Below are 19,098 nucleotides of genomic sequence, written 5' to 3' on the forward strand. Positions count from 1 at the left end.
CATCCATGAACATGATTTCTGCCGTCATAACCCCTCGATTTCCGGTTTTGTTTTTTAGAAAACATGGAAACACCAAAGACGCTTTAATATGTTATGCCTTTTATTAGACCGGTGACGACCGCACAGAGTAGCATTATAACAGAACTTTCAAATGTATCTAGTATGATAAAACAGTGCTGCTTTTTCCCCACATATGCACGACCGGAAGGAGCGGAAGCGTGGCATAATAAAAGCTCCGCTGCTTTCGTTAATACGTTAATAAATCATTAGCTCATCCATGAACATGATTTCTGCCCGAGTCCCGTCGGATTGCATCGGCTGTGGGGATGAAGACGACAACTCCCATGATTCCGCGTTTTGAATACGCGCCCTCTAGTGGCGAAAAATTACATATTGTGCCTTTAACTACAACTATTAAAAACATTTTGTTAATTGAAATAAAGCTAATATAAAATATAATATAAATATTAGATTAAAATTACTTAAAATAAACTCAAATTAAAATAAAATGTGAAAATATAAAAATAAAAGCTAATTCAAAATATTAATAAAACCTAGCTCTAACCTTATAGTGGCCAATAACAAATAAGGATTAGCAGCGAATTATGAGCACATCCTTAAATAATAAAAGATAAAGAACTATTCTACTCTTTTCTGACCCAGTTTAATCACTGAAACAGAAATACAAAATTAACATGGCTCCATTCTGAATTTTAAAAGGGAAAGAATAAAGAGATGGAAGGCCTGTAAGATCAAAGACGTCTTTTCTTCTTCTTGTTAGCCTCGTCTGTTCCCTGTGAAACCACAACAGTAAATCCCCCCAGCTGAACTAAAAGCTTATAAGGTTTAATTAAGTAAGTGGTCCACCGCTCCATACAGGCCGAACTAATCCAGCACAGCTCACAGGTCCACCAGTGAAATCTGCTCAAGCTTGATGACAGTTTGCTGCTATTCTCTGAACTGTATGGAGATTTAGAAAGGCATTACTATAGAAACACACTGTGAATCAAATTATATATGTTTATGGTTTATACTGACCAGAAACAAGCACTTTGATATCTTTTGTTAAAATATTTTTCGAAATATTACGTTTTCTAACTTCATAAAATGATATAATAGTTGTACAACAATGAAATATTAAAATATATAACAAATCTGTGGCTCTAGGTGTGAACTCACTCTGCAGTTGACAGACACTGTAATGAATTGTGGCCTGAACTCACTTCTGAGGTCTGTTTGCAGATGGGTATTAGTGTTCTAAAAGTGCTAATTGCATCAGGCAGCAACATTAGTAGGACTGAAGCCGTGGTCACACAAGAAGGATAAACACAACAGAGATCTTCTCAGACACTGCCTGCCACTGAGCCATGTTCAGCAAGCTGAAGAAGATCATCGGGGGTCCAACTGTGGGTCCCACCCCGGCCTCGGCCTCTAGGTCGGCCCCTGCACCAACTCTTGCTCCGGCCCTTGCCAAGGTAGATACTAATGCACTTTATGGAGATTTTTGCTGCTTTTTATCTCATGTACAGGTAACCAATTAGCAATGTTTTGCTAACGCCATATAAAATGTAGTAAACATTTCAGCTATCATTTTAAATAAAGGTTAGTTAAAAAGTTCATAAAAATGTGTAAATGAAGAGTTAGCCCAAAAATAACTATATAACATTTTTGGTATTGTTTTTTTATCTCAAACACCATGTCAAGGATGTACAGGATGTAAAGTGTTCTAACATCAATTAAAAATGTAAAGTTATAGCTAAAGGCTTGAGTAATTTAAAATAGACAATTTAACTCAACAATCTATAAATAATAGAAGCCATCATGCGTCATTTATGAGAATGTTTTTCTAACTGCATAAGCGCTCTGGGATAATGATTAATCTCTGCACCCGGCAGGAAGTAAAACCTGCAGACAAGGAAAATGAAGACAAGAAAGATGATGAAGGCCCTGGTAAGTCATCTGTTATCATTGTAATTATTCACTAAATGATCTCATCATTCATTGCGTGAGCACCTGCAGAAGATATTTTCCAGATGAGAGGCATTTGAAATAATTCTTACAGTCTGTCACAGGTTGCTTGCAGTAGTGTTTGTTATGGGTTCAATGGCATGTGTGATGGTCAGTAAGCTGCTTCAGGAGTCACTCCTCCATCTGTGCCCCGAATCTTCCTTCAGTCGGGAGTCATGAAGAAAAAAATTACTTTTAAATCACTTTTTTTCTTCATAGCCTCAGCACTGGTTTCAGCACCGGCTCCAGAACCAGCAGCACCGGCCACACAACCAGAACCAGCGGGCCCGACTGCAGCACCAGAACCGGCCCCCAAACCAGAGGAGAAACCTGCAGACCCAGCCAATGGCCAGCCACCTGCTGAAGGGTAAACTAAAGACCAGAAACATCTTTATCTGACAGATCATGTTGCAGTTTGGTGTGAACTTATATATATAACGGCAAACGAATAAATCTGGCTGATTTTAATTTCATGATGACTTTAAATCATTGTTTGTTCTATGCAAGTGCCAAGAGAAAGACTTGATGTCCTGAGTGCGATTGATAAGCTTTCATTAATCAAGGCTAATCAACTAGAATCTCATTGTCTTGGTAAGGACTCAGTAAGTGACAGAACAGCATGTGAGTCAGTCATCAATGCGAACACTGTACATTAGATCCAAGAGTGTGCAACTGAGACCTGAAGATTATGAGACCAGGAGCTGAGAGGAGCTTACAAGATTTACAGTGCATTTGATATAAGAAGATCTCTAGAGCTGCTGAAGTTTAGAAAACAAAAATAAAGCTGACACCAAAAGTGGAAGAATGCCTCAGTGGTTTTATGTTGGATATGATCCTCAAAATATATTCACATTCACTGGAGCAGAATTTAATTTAGGTTTTTTGATACGACAAACCTTCTGTTTCTTTGAAAGACATTACAATAATATATCATGTAAAGTTTTGCGAAGGCCTAGTACTACTAATAATATGATACTCATAATGAGAGGCACTGGGTCGTCACTTACACTTGTAATGTGCCGTCATGACCAGCAGAGTTCAGCATATATATAAGGAGAATTCAGATCAACAGTTTCAGCTCTTGTAAAAGTAGCTCAACATCAAACAAGTTAAACTCTATCAGCATTTGTGTCATGCTGCCAATCATCACAAGTAATTTCAACTCATTTTTTGTATGAACAAGCAAAAGTCGTGTTTTCACGGATCCAGTGAATAGCCTAACTGTGGCAACGTAAAAATACCTACTTAAAAGCGTTTAGACAAGCATTATAAGTGGTAAAATGAAATTTAAACATGTGTCATTGCACGCAAGGATACTAAAATTAGAGTTTCTGGAAGTTGAGGATTTCAAATGTAATTTTTTTGTGTGATGTATTATTATATATGTTTAATATATTGATTTCACCTGAGATGGTCCTCACTGCAGAACACAAGATCCAGGGGGCGGGGTTGGATCCAGATCCAACTCCTCCCACCTTACATATACCTAACCCTACCTGTCTCCACCCCCTGATCCCTAAACCTACCATCTCCACCCCTAGATGTGGATCCAACCCCGCCCCCTGGATCTTTGTTCTGCAGTGAGGGGCTACTGTTTCACCTTGTGTTATTCTCTGTCTGATTATTATAGTGAGGAGGCCCCTTCCCCTGAGTCCCGGCCCATTGTGATAAGCATGCATTTTGATGCTTCACTCATTGAGATTGTTCAGCAGTACCGGCAACGGACTGAACAGTTTAAAGAAAAGGTCATTGACCCCTATGCATCCTCTCCAGAGCGCAGCCCTCCTGTCAGTGAGTACAAATCAATCCAATTAATGACCATTACAGCTGAAATAATATGTAATAATATGACAGGTAGTCACCACATAACATGACAAGACAGTCTCGAGTAAGAGGTGACTTAACAAGTATTTTGTGTTTGTTCCAGCACCCGTCCTCAGAAAAGAAGACTACTCGAAGTTGGTGGAGGAAAGAAAACGAAAAGAGGAGGAGCAGAAGAAAAAGAAAGAAGAGGCGAAGAGAAAAAAGAAAGAGGAGGAGGAAAAGAAGAAGAAAGAAGAAGAGGAGAAGCAAAAAGAGAAAGCAGACAAGCCTGAGGAAAAGAAAGAAGAAAAAAAGGAGGAGAAAAAAGATGACAAGGCGGCCAAAGAGCACAAGTCCATCTGCCCAAAAATGAAATGCACCTGTGTAGATTTCCTGCTGAAGTCCATCGAGGACAGAGTGGACAAAAGACTGGGCACCTCCATCGATCCTTTCACAGGTTACATGCTAATATGCTAACATCTGAATATGCAGTCATAAAATTACCACGTTTCTACGTTTTCTCTTTTCTTGTGCTTTTCACCAGATCGCAAGTACATTGCTTGGCTAAGCTTGGTGACCATTGCCTTCAACTATAACCTGTGGTTCATACCGGTCCGTATGGCCTTCCCATATCATGACCCAGCGGTCGTTCCATTGTGGTTCACCTTGGACATCATTGCTGACATCATCTATAATTGTCTTCCAGCCACGACTGCAGTTCTGTAAAGGGGGAGACATCATTGTAAGAAAAAAAAATAACAAAGTTGATTGATAGTTTAATTTAGTTCTATTATTAAATTCTAATACTATTAATAAGTACTTCTAATTTTCATCATTTTCTTTCAGTATGACAGAGTTGTGATTAAAAAGAAATATCAAGGATCATCAAGGTTTCAGGTACTGCAGATTGTCAGGTACTTCAGTTGACTTTCATCTTCCAAATAGCATTTTATCCCCCAATAGAAAGCCATGGAATATTTCCTGTCCTTTCAGAATGATGTCCTATCCGTTCTGCCTTTGGACCTGTTATATTTCCTGTTTGGATTCAAGTCCGTTTTCAGGATCAGTCGTTTGATGAAGGTAATGAACACTGCAGTTTCACTCCGGCCGAATGTGTTTTGGCAGGAGTCGTGATTGGCTATGAGTTGCATAATCATTCATGAGCCGATTACATTTTTGAATTTTCCTTAACCTTGTTTTGTTTATGTTTTCTCTTTAAGTTTGAAGCATTTTTTGAGTTCAGTGACCGTCTTGAAGGAATCATGACCAAAGCATACATCTGGAGGTATGTAACCAATACTTAAGAATTGATCTGGCTGACTGGTTCAGGGATGGGCAAAAAAATAAATAAATCTGAATTTATGAATTGACAACCTTTCAGTTCATGAGTTGGAACCCCACAGGAATTTGAATGTTGTTTGGCTTCATTTTGAAGACTTTGGGGAAAAATTAGAGCATTCTGGAAAATTTGTTCTTCCAACATGCTCCAAAAAAGTACATTTTTAAAATGTTACATAAAAATGAAGCACACATTTCAATAGGTTCAAGTTCAAATTTCTTTGAACTTGATTGCATTGTAATTCTGCATGCTCAAATTTAAATTCTGCATCCTGTTTGCTACCTCAATGAAATCAAGAATTCAAGAATTAAAGATTTAAAAGACATGATTTAAAAGTTTGATGGCCCCCTATTTGGTACCGGACCCTTCGTTGAGAACCACTGTTATAAATCATTGTAACCATAATTCTCCTTTGTTTGTTTTAAAGAGTAATTCGCACTATTGGGTACCTGATGTTTATTCTTCATCTCAACGCATGTCTTTACTACGTGGCATCTGAGTACCAGGGGATCGGCACAACCAAATGGGTGTACAGCGGAGAAGGCAGCGCGTATGTAATTCCATCTACCCTTCAGATTCACTCAGAGTTTATTATTTTTGTAAGGGTGAAGTATACCATTTCTGCGCCATTGGCAGCACCAAACAGAATTGGAATGAAGTTGAAATGCTAATGTAATGGGGGTTTTTTTCCTGTATTTTTTTTCTTTTTCCATTCACAGTTCAAGTTTAACAAAAAAATGCTAAATTAGTTTGCAGTAATTGCAGGTTGTGGGATTTTTGTTTTTCATATTCTCATAGCTACCTGAGGTGTTTCTTCTATGCAGAGAAATCCCTCCTGATGATCGCAGAACTTCCTTTCCCTGAGACCATGTTCGGTCAGATCTTTCAGATAACCAACTATTTTTTTGGTGCCATATTTTTGTCCATCATTCTTGGCCAGGTAGACATTTTGTCTCCAAAGCTTTTGTCTCTAAAGCGTATGCTCCTGAAGCGCTTGGTGTTTTTCTTGACTCAGTTTTGATTTTTTTTTTCACTTGGCTTTCTTGCTTGGCCTTGGCTTTGCTCAGTGGTTCGATGTATGCTGTTTTGACGCTGTAATACGTTCAACGCTTGGTGTTTTTCTTGACTCAGTTTTGATTTTTGATTTTTTTTTTCACTTGGCTTTCTTGCTTGGCCTTGGCTTTGCTCAGTGGTTCGATGTATGCTGTTTTGACGCTGTAATACGTTCAAATCTTTAATAAGGACTCAGATATGACTGCACGATGTTTTTATTTTTTACACACTGAATTTTACTGTCTCTTTCTCTTTCCCAGGTACTTGCGCAGTTACTATTTTGCCGTGCGGACTCTGATCAACATTGGTGGTCTGCCTGAGCCTCACACAGTCTTTGAAATCACCTTTCAGTTAGCAAACTTTTTTGTTGGTGTCTTTGTCTTCTCAAGTTTGATTGGACAGGTACACAATGTGATGATGTAAACATAATGAGCTCCACCCCTAATCCCAGGCAGCCAATCGTATCATAGTTCTCATCCAGTTCTCCTGTCAGGAACCATGTTGATTTATTGTTATGGCGCTCCTATTGTTTAAGAAGATAGGATGTGTCACTTCTTTACCAGATGTTACAGATGATATTAAGATAATTTATTGGATTTAAAAAAAAAAAAATGTTATTTAGCCTATATTGGAAATATAATTGTGTAGGCTCATTTATGCTATTTTTACATTTTAATTACCTTTGCTGTCATCTAACACTAGCTTACAGTTAATCTGTAATTCAGTTTAATTCAGTTTATTTTGAATTTATTCAGAAAAAAAGTAGTATTGTAATATCAGCTGTTTGTCAGTTATCAACCATAACATAAAAAAATAATTATTGGTTTATCAATATCGGGCATAATTTTGACATTGGTGCAAAAAAAAAAAAACTAGTCATTTTACAACACTGTTAAATGTAATCTTTAATAAATCCCAAAATAAATATTCAATTCAATTCAAGTTTTCATGCTGTACATTATAATATAGTGATGCCTAAATTCACTTGTAGCATTTAAACGGATTTATTTCCGTTTTCAGTGTTTTATTTTGAATTTATTTATACAAAGTAGTATATAATTTTAGTTTTGGCCATTTTACAGTTATTGGCCACGACATGAAAATAATTATGGTTTTATGAATATTGGCCTAAATTTTAATAATGGTGCAAAAATAAATAAATAAATAATAATAATAAACTAAGAATTTTATTACAATGTTAAATGGAATCTTTAATAAATATCAAAATAAATATACATTTTCTTGCTGTAATATATAATACTGTGATGCCTAAATTCACTTGTAGTTTTTTAGTATTTTTTAAATGTAATTTAAAAAGTATAGAATTTTATAGTATAGTATATTAGTACAGAATCAGCCATTTATCATTTATTGGTTCTAACATGAAAATATGATCAGTTTTTCAGTATAAGCCAGAATCATCATAATGGTGCATCCATATCAGATATATTCCGTGCTTCTATGGATGCTTGTGTGGCATACATGGTGACAAACCACATCCCCAAGCTGGTTCAAATCAGAGTGTGCACCTGGTACAACTACACCTGGGACTCCCAGGGCATGCTGGGTAAAATCTAAGTTTACATGTAAATAAGATTGGTAATCGATAACAGGGTCCGGCCAATTAAGGTTTGGCTTCTCCTCAGATGAGTCTGAGCTTCTGGAACAGATGCCTTTGGTGATGAGAACAGCCATCGCTGTGGACATCAACCTTGAGACTTTCCAAAAGATCGACCTCTTTACGGTGGGCTTGATTTAAGGAAGGAAACAGATTGTGATGAGCTGCACATGGTCAGTTGGGTGATGCTTCTGTGTTTTTTTTTTTCATCGCAGGGTTGTGACAACCAGATGCTTGTGGACATGTTATTGAGGCTAAAGTCAATTGTGTATTTGCCTGGAGACTTTGTGTGCAAGAAGGTGAGTTATATTGTCTTTTATTTATAGACACCAAGCACATCAAGTCTTCACTCTCCTGTTTCTCCACAGGGTGACATTGGAAAGGAAATGTACATCATTAAGGCCGGAGAGGTGCAGGTCATCGGTGGGCCGGACAATAAGATTGTGTTTGTGACTCTGAAGGCAGGCTGTGTGTTCGGAGAGATCAGGTGAGCTATTGAAAAGAGAATCTGCCTTTATAGCTACACGTCATGAATGTGACATATCAACTCATGTGTTTATAATCGACCCCAGTTTGCTACAGTCTTCAGCCAATGGAGGAAACAGAAGAACTGCTAATGTAGCTGCTCACGGATTCGCCAACCTCTTCATACTGGATAAGAAAGATCTCAATGACATCCTGATTCACTACCCAGAGTCTCAGAAAGTGCTGGCCAGGAAGGGACGGTAATTATTATTTCAGTCAGACGTTCATGTGGATGCAGATGCACCTACATAAGCAATGAGAAAATCATTTTTTGTTTCCCAATAAATTATAATTTTATTATTATTTTGCAAGACATTAAGAACTCACTTAACTGTGTTAGATTTTTGCTTAAAACAAGAAGACCAATAGTGAAATCTAAAATACTGGTTAACACTGTTTCAAAGGAAACTGCTGAAAGCCAAGGGTCCCCCTCCTGCTGCTAAAGGCAACGAGGAAAAGAAGAAAGGACTGGCTCAGTTCGGACAAAAACCTCCCACTCCCAAACTTTTGCGTGCCTTTGCAGGAGGAGCATTCACCAAAAAAGGCTTTATGGACAGACTTAAGGTAAGGAATTCTAATATATACGTATATTTACATATGCACTACCGTTTAAAATTTTGGGGCCAGTAAGTTTTGTTGTTGTTGGTTTTGGAAAGAATTGATGCTTTTATTCAGCAAGGATTCATTAAATTAATCGAAAGTGACAGTAAAAACATTTATAATGTTGCAAAAGACTTCTATTTCAAATAAATGTTGTTCATTTGAACTTTGTAGTTAACAAAGAATACTGAAAATATGTATGATGGTTTCCTCAAAGGTCTTAAGCAGCATGACTGTTTCCAACATGTCTAATAATAATAAATGTTTCTTCAGCAGCAAATCAGATATTAGAAGGATTTCTGAAGGATCACGTGACGCTGAAGACTGGAGTAATGATGCTGAAAATTCAGCTTTGCATTACAAGAAAAAGTTAAATTAAAGTAAAAAATAGTTATTTTAAAAATATTAAAAATAATATTTCACAATATTACTTTTACTGTATAAGAGATTTATTTTCAAAAACATTTAAAAAAACTTATGGACCCCAAACATTTTAAAACATAAAACACTGAATAAAACATTGAACTTTGGATGTATAATACAATAACCAAAACAATGGTTCAAAAAGAGTACATTTCTTGTTTATATTTTTCTTTTCTAGACTGCCGCTACATCAGAATGTCAATAATCGCATGAAATACATTAAAGATGTCTCTTTAAGGATGTTATTCCTTTTTAAATAACCTACATATTTTAAATGTATTTTTAAAAACTAAATATCTTTATATGTATCGAAACCATTTTTAAAATGAGCTTCTTTCCCTGCTAACCGTGGTCCTTGCCAATCAGTGAATCGTATTACTAGTAATACATGCATTATTTGATTGCAATTTGTTTCAATTCCTTCCAAAATAGTATGTTTGTAAATCTATTTTGTACTGAAACCTAAATAAAAGACACATTTTGTAGTTGCATAGTACAGTGAACATCATTTCTGAAACAACTGAATATTATTTATACTTGAGAGTTTACATAGCCCGCATGCTCTCAGTTAGTTGAGTCAGTCTGCCGTGGGATCTCACAGTTAATCTCTTTAGTCTGGCAGAGTTTTAATTAACTAAGTGGTCTTTCTAAATGTGGACCCAGAGCAGAAATACAGCACAGCACAGTGCAGGAATAGCTCGCAGCTCCAGAATAGCCCACGGATGCCCTATCAAAGTGTTGCCTGGCACACATTAAGTAATCCAATGTGACTCGTGAGCCAATAATACAGCAAATATCGTTTGCAGCTCACCCTATAATGCAGTTTTAATAGAAGGATTGTGATTGGTTGACTGCAAGTGAGAAGGCCCTTGATAGGTCAGTCAAACTGTGGTGAACCCTGGGAAAAGGGCCGTTCCTAAAAGGGAATTAATTGAGCTCTAAGAATTAATTGAAGCAGGTTGGAGTTCACACATCAGCGATCATCATTTGGATAAAGAGCGTGGACGGATAAATCTGGATGGGATTGTGTGCCCTGTGAGCCAGTGCAGCCATGTTCAGCACGTTTAAAACGCTTTTTCAGGCTAAAAGTGTGGCGGCAGTAGCTCAGAGCCCTGGACCTTCGACACCAGTACCTGCACCCACACCTGCTCCTCCAACAAAGGTACAACCACCTGGCTTTAGCACAATACAGCACCAGGATCATCTCACACATACAACTGACTTCAATGTCAGAGAAATATGTTTCTTTAAAAAAAAAGATATATCTCAGCTTGGTTTACTGGAAAGGCAGCTCAAATGGTAAGCTATTTGAATAAACTATGTGATTTTATAAGTAAAACTAAAAGATTTACTTACTAATGATGTTTTTGACGTTTATGTGGGAATGGAAGGATCCATAGACATTTATCCATTATATGTGAAAAGAGCAAGTAATTTCTGTTACATAATTACAATTTAAAAGGGAAATTGTCCCTGGTACTTCTTTTTAAATTAGTCTTAAATACATATTAACAATATTTAGAGCATAAATACATGTATAACGCAAATCTCTGTTTGATTACTCAAATACCATATACTATAATATAATATATTGTTTATATTTATTTAATTATTAATAGTTATTTAGGGTGTCAGATGATGGATATCATGTAGTAAATTATAGTTGACTTCTTTTACTTTTTGTCCTATTATTATGCATTTAGTGTTTATGGCCTTATATTAATTATTTGTCTTACTAAAAGACTATCTATATGAACTGAAAAAAGTTTATATATAATTTAAAAATGGTGGGGAAACGCCTAACATTCACTCACCTCTTTCCCTTAAATATATATATATATATATAAATTTTAATCTAAAATACTGAAAAAAATAAGCTAATGGACATTTAATTATATTGATTATTTGTCAACTTGACAAGTATACTTTTATCTATTTAATATATAAAACTATTATTGTATGTCAGCATCCGGCTACTGAAGTATTATTTTTTTATTTAGTTTTTATTTTATTTTTAGTTATTTTAGTTCTTCAACTTTAAATGAAAAATGAGAATTGTGGCTAGAACTAGCTGAAATCGTTTTTTGTTTTTTTTTGTATTTTATTTTATTTTATTTCAAGTAATGAATTTTTTTATGGCTTTAGTTTTAGTTAATGATAAGCCTGATGCCCACAAATAAAATTATTTGCATTTATATGTCTTACCCATTGTCATGACAAGCAGGTGTGGTTATACTGACAAAACTTTAACTGTGTGAAAGTAAAAAGCGTGTGTGTAAAACAGTTTATGACACACCTCTCATTCCATATGGTGCCATTAGTTCAAACATCATTGCTATAAACTGGAAATGTGTTGTGATGAAAAAATATTTTTTTTCTGTGTTTACAGGAGGAAAAGACAGATGCAAAGAAAGATGAAGAACAAAAAGAAGAGAAAAAGGAGGAAAAGCCCACTGGTGAGTCTTCATCCCTCTTCACTTCATGAGATGATGTTCCATTAAGGGAAACTGCAATTCTCTTTTTAGAATTTTCAGTTTTAGAATTATGACTGATGTTTTCATCTGGAATCCTGGATGCATTCTCATTTGAAGGGTTGGATGAAAAAGCATAATGGACCGCATTATCTCACTAAAGTACTTTATTAATTAACTAGCGTGTCAGGAGAAGCTGAAGCTTAACCTATGAAAACATATTTTTAAAGCACTCTGGACACTATGAATGAGTGTTAACCTCTCCAGTGAAAGAGCGAACACATGCACAGATGCTGTTAATAATCAGAGGGGGGGTTTTTCTGTTCACAGTTTGTCTTTAATTATGTGCTAATCTGAGCAAATAGATGTTAGGAATATCCAATCAAATTATCCCAAAACATCTCATTCTGACCTGTGCGTCTTAAGAACCAGCTTCAGCACCTGCTCCTGCTCCTGCACCAGCTGCTGCTCCAGAGCCCCCTAAACCAGAAGCCAAACCAGCAGATCCAGCCAATCCCGGAGCAGAAGCTGCAGGAGGGTAAGAGTTCAGACTACCTGAAAATGTCCTCATTATATGTAGTGTGTATATACTGTAGTGTATACTATACTATACTATAAAACCTTAGAGTCCGTGATTTTCAAACTGGGGTCCAGAAGCCACAAGGAGATGCTAGAGAGTCGGCTGCTAGATGCTAGAGTAAAAAAAATGTATTGTAATAAACTGAACAAATTAACTTGAATTAATTAAATTAATAATTAATAACAAATTATACAACTACTATAAATATATCCCAGACACATACATTACACTTACATTAAGTGTACTATGTTGTACTATATGTACTATATACTATAGTACAAAATGTACTATATAGCAATATGTACTATGTGTACATGTACTATACAGCAAATCTCAAATGCTTTATTGTAATTTTGTCGAAGATTGTAAATTATATTATCGCCTAGTGATGTATTAAAAGTTGGATATATAGTACATTCTACTTAACCTGTGTACATACAGTATAGTCATGTAAAGCTATACTATATAAGAAATCTGAAAAAAATTTTTTGAATTTTTAAAAACTCTTTTTTTTTTTTTGTTATACGAATGTTAAAGTAACATTCCATTTTGCAAACATTATGGGAATGTTAGTTTTGAAAGTTCCCTGAACATTCTGGAACAAGTAGTAACATAAAAAAAAAAAAACTAACACGTTTTAGAAAACATTCCATGAAAAATGTATAAATAACATTTTTGTTTTAACGTTTGGGAACATTATTAAAGACCATTATTAACATTATTAAACAATACAAAGAACATTATTAAAGGGATTATTGAAGATGACGTTACTGGAAGAATGTTTGTTCGTAACTTTGAGAGAACATTGCCAGAACGTTCTGAGAATGTTCCCTGTTAGCTAGGACTATAAGGCATGAAATTATGACTACATTATAAACATTAACATCATACATTTTTGTAAAGTTGCTCTGAGAATATGAGCACTGTGAAAAATGCTACACAAATAAATTTCACTTGACTTGATTAATTAAACTTTGACTTTCATTTCCGCTTCAGGTTTAGAACAGGAAGCAGAATAATTGTGTATAGTCTAAATCTACTACCACCTCCATTACTAGTCTACTACTACAACTTCAAGTACTGCTACTGCTAGCGATTTTTTTTGTTTTGTTTTTTTTACAGAATTAAGCCTATGTCTTTTTCACGTAGTGAGGATGCACCACCACCACCACCTCCTCCACCCGTCGTCATCAACAGATACTGTGACGACCAGCTGCGAGACATCGTGAGGAAACTACGGGAGAGGATGCAGCTTCATAAGGAGAAAGTCATAGACCCCTACGCCTCGTCAGTGAGTACAAACACATCCAGAGTCTCTTTGAATCCTGCTGTTTGATGGACAAGTCAATAATGCAAGATTCATAAATGATCTAGCAGCTGTTTCTCATTTCTCTGTTCCTCAAGGACTTGGAATCTTAAAGGTTTTAAACCGTTTGACTCATTTACCCTGCTGGAAGAACCAGGTCATGCTAGCTTTTTGGAAAATATAGCTACTTTGTTGCTGTCTACCAGGTCAAAAGGAACTAGTCCTTCTTATTAACCATCTAGACCAGCTTGGACAATCTAGTGACTACCAATTTTGTCCAGCAAAAAACATGAACTAGCTTCCACCTGGATTTTCCAGCATGGAGTACATCCATTTGTCTGTATTCTTCTGAACTTTGGTCTACTGTTGATAGCACCGTTTTATCGAAAGGAAGACTGGATCAAAAAGCAGGAAGTGGAGAGAATAAAACGAGAAGAGGCCGAGCAGAAGAAAAAAGAGGAGGATGCTAAGAAAGCAGCGGCAAAGAAAGAAAAAGAGGAGAAAGAAAAGGAGAAAGAGGAAAAGCTGAAAGCCGAGAAGGAGGCGGCCGAAGCCATTTGCCCCAAAGTCAAATGCACATGCATAGACACACTTCTCAAACCTTTAGAAGACAAGATGGACGCATATTTGGGGACAACCATCGACCCTTTCACAGGTAGGACGCTATGAGAACTGAAGATGCCTCTTTAAGTATAAAACATTGGCCTACACGTGTTTGATTTTTCTCTCATCAAATTGGCGGTATATTAAATGGCTGAGTGTTGTCACAGTCGCTTTTAACTACAACGTTTGGCTGGCCACGCACGTTTGTGTTTCCCGTACCACACGCCTGTGACCATCCCTTTCTGGATCTTTTTTGATATCCTGGCAGACCATGTGAACATCATAGACATCACATGTTTCAGTCGCGCTTACAGTTTGTGAAAGCAGGAGACATCATAGTAAGTAAATCTTGGTATAGACGCTTACACATTTGGAATTGTGACAATAGGAAGTCCACTCAAAAACCTACAAAATGATTTCCTCAGAAAGACAGAATATTGGCAAAACAGAGGTACAGAGAATCTGCCAGATTTCAGGTGTGTACAATCTATATATAGAGTTTATAAATATAATATATGTACTTTATTTTATCTTGATACTTTCTCTCAACAGGCAGATCTGATCATATCATATCAAGCATCATATCATTTGACTTGCTGTGTTTCCACTTTGGGTTTACATCGATCTTTAGGATAAACCGGTTTATGCGGGTCAGTTACTCAACTTCTCCAGCCAAAACTGTTTTCTTTAATTCTGTTTTTTTTTTAATTATTATATATTTTTTTAAAGTGTTATTTTAGTATTATGTATATATGATATACTATTATTTTCCATTTATTTTAGCGTCTTTTTTTGTGCAATTTTTATTATTTCTTGTTTTTTATATTTATATTTGGCTTTATTTTATTTCAGTTTCAGTTTTATTAATTTTAGTACTTCAACCTAAACTTTTCTTCATTTCAGTTTGTTGCCAAGGCAACATTTCTAATTTAGTTTTTCTTCTAATATTTTAGTTTAGCTTTATTTCAATGAATGAAAATGATTTTTAATAGTTTTCGTTAACTATAACAACAACACTGTTTTGTACGGCTGGTTCTTGCTATCAACTGTGTAGTAGTTTTTAGTGTACTGTGCAATGAGCTCTGTTTAATGTGCATATTCCTTTCTTTTTATTATCAATCATTTTTTTGAGTTCAGCGATCGTCTGGAAAGCATCATGGCTAAGGCGTATATCTGGAGGTATGGCTGACAAAGTATGAATTCTATATGCTAATGTATAATGTATTTTAAGTGGCTTTTAGTGTGTTGCTAGGTGGTTGCTTACTGATCCACCCAAATATTCTATGATATTTTGGTTTTTGGATTAGGGCTGTCGCGATTCGTCGATTTTATTCGACTATTCGATTTTTTAAAATCCTCGACTTCATTTAGCTGCGTCGACTAACCGGCAAAATACCGGAAGTGGCGCATTTCACGGACGAGAATCCATAAAACACATTATTAGACTGTTTCCCAAAGCTGCATGATATATTAAACCCATTTAAAAATCATAATTAAGCATAATTGTGAATTCACAAACGCTACGATTTAATTAAATAATTATATGCGATGCAGTTCTAATACAGTATTTAATGGTTCCATTAAATTTTAATAATCAAAAGCATTTCCAATTAATTGATTTTATTAAAAAAAAAAAAAACTTTTTTTTTTTACAGAAATTCTGCACATTTACATTTTTCTCCTAAATAAATTCTGGTAAATAACATTTCTGTTAAATACTCCTTTAAAAAGTGTTTTTTGATTATAATTGTATTATTAGTAGACTAGAACACGTGGATATGTTGTCATTCTTACACTATAATACTGAACTTTGATTTCAGTGATTTGGACTATGACAGAAGATCGACCTCTTCAAGGTGTTCATCATGATAATATCCACAAATTAACACAACCTGTGAAAGAAAGAAACTCCACTGCCCCCTACTGGTGGCAACCGTCTCATAGAATCTGGCGCACTTTTATGAAGTAAATCCATGTTAGAATGATAAAAAGCATGAAAGAAAGAGAAAACAAGTGAGGGATTGATTTTGTTTCAAGTTTTTGCCATTTCCAACATATTTTTTCTAGGGCTGTGACAACCAGATGCTTGTGCACATGTTACTGCATCTGAAATCCATTGTGTACTTGCCAGGAGACTTTGTGTGTAAGAAGGTGAGAACATCAAATATAATCATCCATGCATGTATCTGATATTATGTTGATTGAACATGGTGATTCAGACAATTATCATGGGCAAATGTCTTCCATTGGTTCATGCAGGGTGACATTGGGAGAGAAATGTATGTTATTAAGGCCGGTGAGGTGCAGGTCATTGGTGGACCGGACAATAAGATAGTGTCCGTGACTCTGAAAGCAGGCTGTGTATTTGGAGAGATCAGGTACCGGACAGACGATCTATATACACTACTGTTCAAAAGTTTGGAGTCTTGGAGATTTGTTAAGGTTTTTGAAAGTAGGCTCTAACCATGGCTGCATTTATTTGATCAAAAATACAGTATAACAGTATATATTGTGAAATATTGTTACAATTTTACTTATTTTATCATATTTTTAAATGCAATTCATTAATTTATTCCTTTGATGACAAAGATTAATCTTTTGTAACATTATAGATGTCTTCACTTTCGCTTTTGATCAATTTAATTCATCCTGAATAAAAATATTATTAAAAACAATGACTGACCTCTAGAACTTAAATGCAATTTTTTTTTCATGTTATCATCCATCCAACCTATCTATCTATCTATGCATCCATCCATTTGTAAATAATTAAAATATTGAATATATAGTTGCATTGTCATATTTATTAATTGCATCTCAATAATATTGCAAAAAATTAAACAATGCCACTTTTTGCTTTTATTTACTGTATGTGAAACAAGGCATGCTACAAGCACACATATGCAAGACTTATCAGCAAAACATATCATACACTGCTTAGCTGACACATTACATTATAATGATACTGTATTAAATGTAAAACAAACTTGTTCTGCATCTTAAACAGTTAATACTGATCCAAAAAGCTGTTTATCTTGGCATATTATTATTATTGTAGTAATGCATAGTGCATTCAGGCACATAACAGGATGACTGGTCTATCCAGACGTCAGTATCTATGGCTTTCATCTGTACAGATTGAGATCTGAGCACCACTTCTCAGTGGCTTTAGCTTTGTGCATTCTGGTCAAAAATTCAACTTGGTAATGTGAAAAGCTGCCCCATGATTTCTATAGAATTAAATCAAACATATATATGCATTTTTTTTTTGTATAGGAACTGCAACTTAAACGATCAGGCATATTAATGTGATCAATATGATATTATGCATTAGATATATGAAGAAATGGCTTTGTGAGGCACTGATTAAAAAATCATATACAAATATAAGATGTAAAGAATGATAATAACATGAAAAATTAATGAGATAATGCTGGCTGTAAACAATTAGCAGGAATGACATTGGAGATAAAAAAAAAATGCCTTCATACCATTGCTGTATTCTGTTGTCATAACTGGAACACTAACAAGGTTGACTTTAAACTTAAATTCCCTCCCAAATTTTTTTTTATTCAGGAGGGGTTTTTTTCAGTAACCGGTCATTTAGAGTAGGATACTTGAGTCCAAACAAGCTCTATAATTGACCATTGCAAGATCATTTTGCAGAAGAAAACGTGTAAATAAATATAAAATGATTTAAAAAGTAAACAAATTCATAACTGAAATTTTAAACCAATGCCAACCAAATGTATCTAGTGGTATTTCTCTTTAAGAAAGCTTATGGTTAGCAGGTTAGCGGGTTGGTGATGTCTAGTTGTGGAGTTATATGTGGTATGAAGGAAGTTAGCAGGTCCATCAGTTCTGCGTTGGCCCATTTGGAGCGTCCACTGGAGTGTTTGATTTAGGAGGCAGGAGCTTCATCATGTTAAAGAAGGTGACGACCTGACCAGGAACCTCCGCCAGAACACACTTAGCGAGCTCCTCTTTAGGGGACTACAGAGAGAGAGAAAATGATAGTCATCATATTTCTGACTTTGAGCAGCAGAAGAAGGTCGGAGATTGCGGCGAGGGGTTAAGCTTCATAGTGTTAGTTACAAGACATAACCGTATGCTGCGCTCATGTCATGTTATGTCAGCTACCGATTAGCTACTGAAAATCATTCACATTTCTGTCAGAATATCATTTTATGAACATTTGGACTTCTTCCACTTGATCATTGTGACAAATGGCAGTTTTTAGCTGTAATATAACCTACAATTTTTTACTTTTTTAGATAATATAATGTATAATAATTATATAGATTATATAATTTATAGAATAATTTATGTTATATTCATATAATTATAAAATAATTAATAACAATAATAATAACAATACAATCTATCATAGCACAAATGATACATGATAAGTTTTTAGACAAAGTTAAGCTTTGGGACAGTAGCATTTTTATTATTTATATAATATTATTGTATTTTATTAATATTTTGAATTAGCTTTTATTTTATATTTTTAGTTTTCATTTTAGTATTTTTGTTATGCACTCATCATTTTTATTATTTTTTAAATATTTTTATTTATATTTAATTTATTTTTATTTCAGTTTTAGTTTTGGTAACTTAAAGTAGCACTTAAAGGGGTCATAGGATGCCCATTTTCCGCAAGTTGATATGATTCTTTAGGGTCTTAATGAAAAGTCTGTAACATAGTTTGGTTAAAATTTCTCAATGGTAGTATAAAAAACACCTTTTTTACACTGTCAAAAACAGTTC

The 19,098-nt window shown here is 35.1% G+C and overlaps 1 protein-coding gene and 1 pseudogene across 1 annotated transcript in view; one reads left to right on the plus strand and one right to left on the minus strand.

Moving 5' to 3' along the window:
- The first annotated feature begins 1,871 nt into the window (after positions 1–1,871).
- On the plus strand, positions 1,872–16,278 carry LOC107712789 (cyclic nucleotide-gated cation channel beta-3-like; annotated as a pseudogene).
- Positions 16,279–17,174: 896 nt separating this feature from the next.
- The window catches only part of LOC107712810 (copine-3-like), a 12,757-nt gene continuing 10,833 nt past the window's right edge, over positions 17,175–19,098 (minus strand). Inside the window, exon 16 of the mRNA XM_016518145.1 lies at positions 17,175–18,321. Within this exon, the coding sequence (XP_016373631.1) occupies positions 18,184–18,321 (138 nt within the window). The 3' untranslated portion in view covers positions 17,175–18,183. The remainder of the gene's footprint in view (positions 18,322–19,098) is intronic.

The sequence above is a fragment of the Sinocyclocheilus rhinocerous genome, unplaced genomic scaffold, assembly GCF_001515625.1.
Source record: "Sinocyclocheilus rhinocerous isolate Xijiao unplaced genomic scaffold, SAMN03320098_v1.1 scaffold1740, whole genome shotgun sequence".
In the NCBI taxonomy this organism is placed as follows: Eukaryota; Metazoa; Chordata; class Actinopteri; order Cypriniformes; family Cyprinidae; genus Sinocyclocheilus; species Sinocyclocheilus rhinocerous.